The sequence below is a fragment of the Tauraco erythrolophus genome, chromosome 25, assembly GCF_009769465.1.
Source record: "Tauraco erythrolophus isolate bTauEry1 chromosome 25, bTauEry1.pri, whole genome shotgun sequence".
Taxonomy (NCBI): domain Eukaryota; kingdom Metazoa; phylum Chordata; class Aves; order Musophagiformes; family Musophagidae; genus Tauraco; species Tauraco erythrolophus.
The window spans coordinates 3,693,976-3,697,243 of record NC_141489.1 but is presented as its reverse complement, the minus strand read 5'-3'; the positions used below and the strand labels follow the sequence as shown (position 1 = coordinate 3,697,243).

At 67.2% G+C, this 3,268-nt stretch overlaps 1 protein-coding gene across 1 annotated transcript; it reads right to left on the bottom strand.

The window, feature by feature from the left end:
• Positions 1–729: 729 nt before the first annotated feature.
• CYB561 (cytochrome b561) lies at positions 730–2,510 on the bottom strand. The gene is made up of 5 exons (XM_086626641.1): positions 2,309–2,510; positions 1,998–2,096; positions 1,823–1,926; positions 1,587–1,744; positions 730–928 (listed from the first exon to the last, which is right to left on the bottom strand). The coding sequence occupies exons 1-5, from the start codon at positions 2,508–2,510 to the stop codon at positions 730–732; spliced, it is 762 nt and encodes a 253-aa protein (XP_086482767.1).
• Between the last annotated feature and the right edge of the window lie 758 nt (positions 2,511–3,268).

Here is a 3,268-nt window from a genome sequence, read left to right as displayed (position 1 = left end):
GGTCCGGATGGGACAATCCCACCCCAAATCCACACCCTGCCCTCCCCAGCCCCTTGGGCAGCTCCTCTCCCGGTGTGTGGGAGCTCAGGGGTACCCCGAAACCATGAGCTGAAGGAGGACAGAGTTAGCTGCAAACATTTATTGGGTCGGGAACATCCACTGAGCAGGCAACACATTGCACATGAGGGGAAAACATTTCGGATATGAAGATGCTGAACCTGCACAGAGGCCGGGTCGCTCCGAGCCCCTGCGGAGCCCTTTGAGGGGAGCAGCCCCCACGCGCGGCCGCGCTGGGGGCGATGGGCTGCGAGGGAGAGATCGGGGTGCTGCCCAACATCCCCTCGCCATCAATAACAGGCTTTGGGCTTCGGCCGCCCGCAGTGGGGAAATCGGGGCTCCCACCCGCTGGTCCCCAGAGCAGGGCAGAGCCCAGGGACCCCCATCCTTCGTGCCCCGGTGATGCTGCCAGCCCCTGCCCCTGCCCGCGGCACCACCATCCCCACAGGGCTGGGGGGAGGCTTGGGGGGTCACCGGGGCTGCGCGGGGCAGAGCGGAGGAGGATTAAGGCCAAGCGAGGCTGAACCCAACGGGCAGCATTACACCAACAAGCGTGTCCTTCCCCAGCCATCCTTGTCACCCTGAGCCGGGCAGAGCCCTGGGGTGGGGTACACAGGGACATCCCACAGACACCACGGGGTGCCCATGCCAGGGACCAGGGAGCTGGGGACATCACTGGCTGCCACCACCGGGGCTCTCACCCTCCGTCAGGGTCTTGAAGTCCATGGAGAGGGCCAGCTCCTCGGCCAGTGGCGGGCGCTTCCAGTCGTCCCGCGTCAGCACGTAGCCCACCACCAGCCCAAAGGCCACCAGCAGCACCCCCAGTGTGTTGGCCAGGACACCCTCGGGCACGAAGTGGCTGTAGGAGTCCCTGCGGAGGCGGGGGTGGATGCTTAAGCCTCGGTGTGCGGGTGGCCTGTCCCTAACCTGACTGAGACCCCCTCCTCATCCTTGTCCTCTAGGCACACACCCTGGGAAAGGTCCCTTTTCCCCAAAATCAGAGCAAGATGTGACTGCCTGGGTGCTGGCCGCTTTGGGGAGGGATGCTCTTGGTGACAGCAGAGAAAACTGTCCTATAGTGGGGTTATAGGCAGCCCAGCACACCCCCCCCACCAGATGTGCACCCCCAGCCAGAGGAAGGTGGCTCCGGGGCTGCCCCACAGCCGTGTCCCCTCAGTGCTGGGGCTGGGGGGACCCCGATGTGGAGCTGGGGCCGTTGCCATGTCCTCCAGCCTTGGGGACACAAGTGTCCCAGGGGTTTTCTGAAAACACCTGGCTGCAGAGAGGTGACGGTGGATATTTTATCCCCATCCCCAGAGAATCCTGTCGCAAGATCCGGCCCTCATTAAACATCATCTGGGAAGTGACTCAGCAGCAGCAGAACTAAAGGCCTCGGGGTGCGGGGATTTAACAGCCACAGAGCCATGGCCTGAGCAGGGGCCAGGCTCTGCCCATGGGGCTGGAGCAGCCCTTTGCTGGGGGTCAAGAGGTTATGGGGGGCTACCAACCCCCCCAGCTCAGTCACCCACTTGATGTTGAAGAGGAGCATCTCGGTGATGCCCAGCAAGCAGGCGGCGATGGAGAGGGTGAAGAGGGCGATGCCGAAGAAGACGTGCTGGGGTTTGTACCGGCTGCGCAGCGAGAAGGAGGCGCCAGGAAACAGGAAGAAACCGCAGCCCAGGAGCCACTGCGGGGGTGTGGGGTGTTACGGGGTGCTGGGGGGTCCCTTTCCTCCCCCGGGGCCCGGGGGCTCCCCAGCCCTCACCTGCAGGAGGTAGAGCACGAAGGCGGCCATCCCGCACCAGCTGTGCAGGCTGTACATGTCGGGGATGCCCTTGGTGCGGTGGGACTCGAAGACGGCGACGATGCCTGCAGAGAGGAGCCCGTCACCGCCGGGGCCGCGTCGGGCCCCATTCACCCATCCCAGCCGCGGCACTCACCGACGAGGGCGATGACCAGCGCCAGGCCGTGGAGCAGCGCGTGCAGCGCCTTGGTGGAGCGCTTGGCTTCGTGCCGGAAGACCCGGTACACCAGGAGAGCTGCCGGAGAGAGGGCACATGAGCATCGGCGGGCGTCCTCCACCTCCCTGGCACCCCGCATCTTCCAGGGGTTCCGCACACAGGCGGTGGGGTCCTGGACCATCTTCCCGGTCACATTCATCACCTTTTTGTCCCCTTCGCTCCCTGCCCGGCTGCTGCTCCAGAGGTTTTGAAGGCTGCAGCCGGGACAGGGCGCTTGTCCCACCACTCACCGTCACCTTGGAGGAAAACCATGCCCAGCACCATGCAGAGGGGGTGGACGTTGAACTGGAGGGGGCCGTGCCAGGCCACGCCGCCCCGGTAGGTGCCCAGCCAGGCGCCCGCGGTGCCCAGCAGGGTCAGGCCCAGCACCTGCGACACGGCCACGTACGCCGAGAGCCCGGCGGGGCCGGCGGCCGGCGGGGCCCCGTCCATGGCGGCCTGCGGGGACGGAGAGCAGCGGGAAGGGGGGCAGAGGAGCCGCGGGTGGCCCCGCGGGGCAGCGGGGGTCCCGGCCGGCCCCGCTGCGGGGTCCCGCCGGCGGCAGCTCCGCCCTCACCTGCCGCGCACCGGGCGCTTCCTGGTGCCGCCGGGGCCGCCGCGTCACCCGCGCCCGGAGGTGGCTCCCGGCGGCCGCGGCACGCCCGGCCCCGCGCTCCGGCCCGGCCCTCCTGCCTCTGCCTGCTCCTGCCCGCGCCCCCCGGCCCTCCATCCCCAGCCCTCCATCCCAATCCCCGTCCCTCCATCCCCAGCCCCGTACCTCCATCCCCATCTCTCCATCCCCATCCCCGTCCCCATCCCCATCCCTCCGTCCCCAGCCCCGTACCTCCATCTCCATCCTTCCACCCCCATCCCTCTCCCTCCATCCCCACCCCATGTCCCATCCTCACCCTCTCCTGCACCCCCACAGCCCCACTACAACCCCCCCTCCCCAAACCCTGCTAGACGAAGGTAGCTCAGGGATGAGCAAGGCCACTCAGGACCCCCCCCCCCCATGACAGAAACGATGGCCCTTTGGGACACGGGGCTGAGCAAACCCCCATGCTGGGGTGGGGGCGGTTGGCCACACCATGAACTAGATGATCTTTAAGGTCCCTTCCAACCCAAACCAGGCTCTGATTCTCAGATTCCATGTCACCCAGCTGCCCTGCAGCCGCACCGGCGAGTGCCCCACGGCCCCCACAACCCACCTG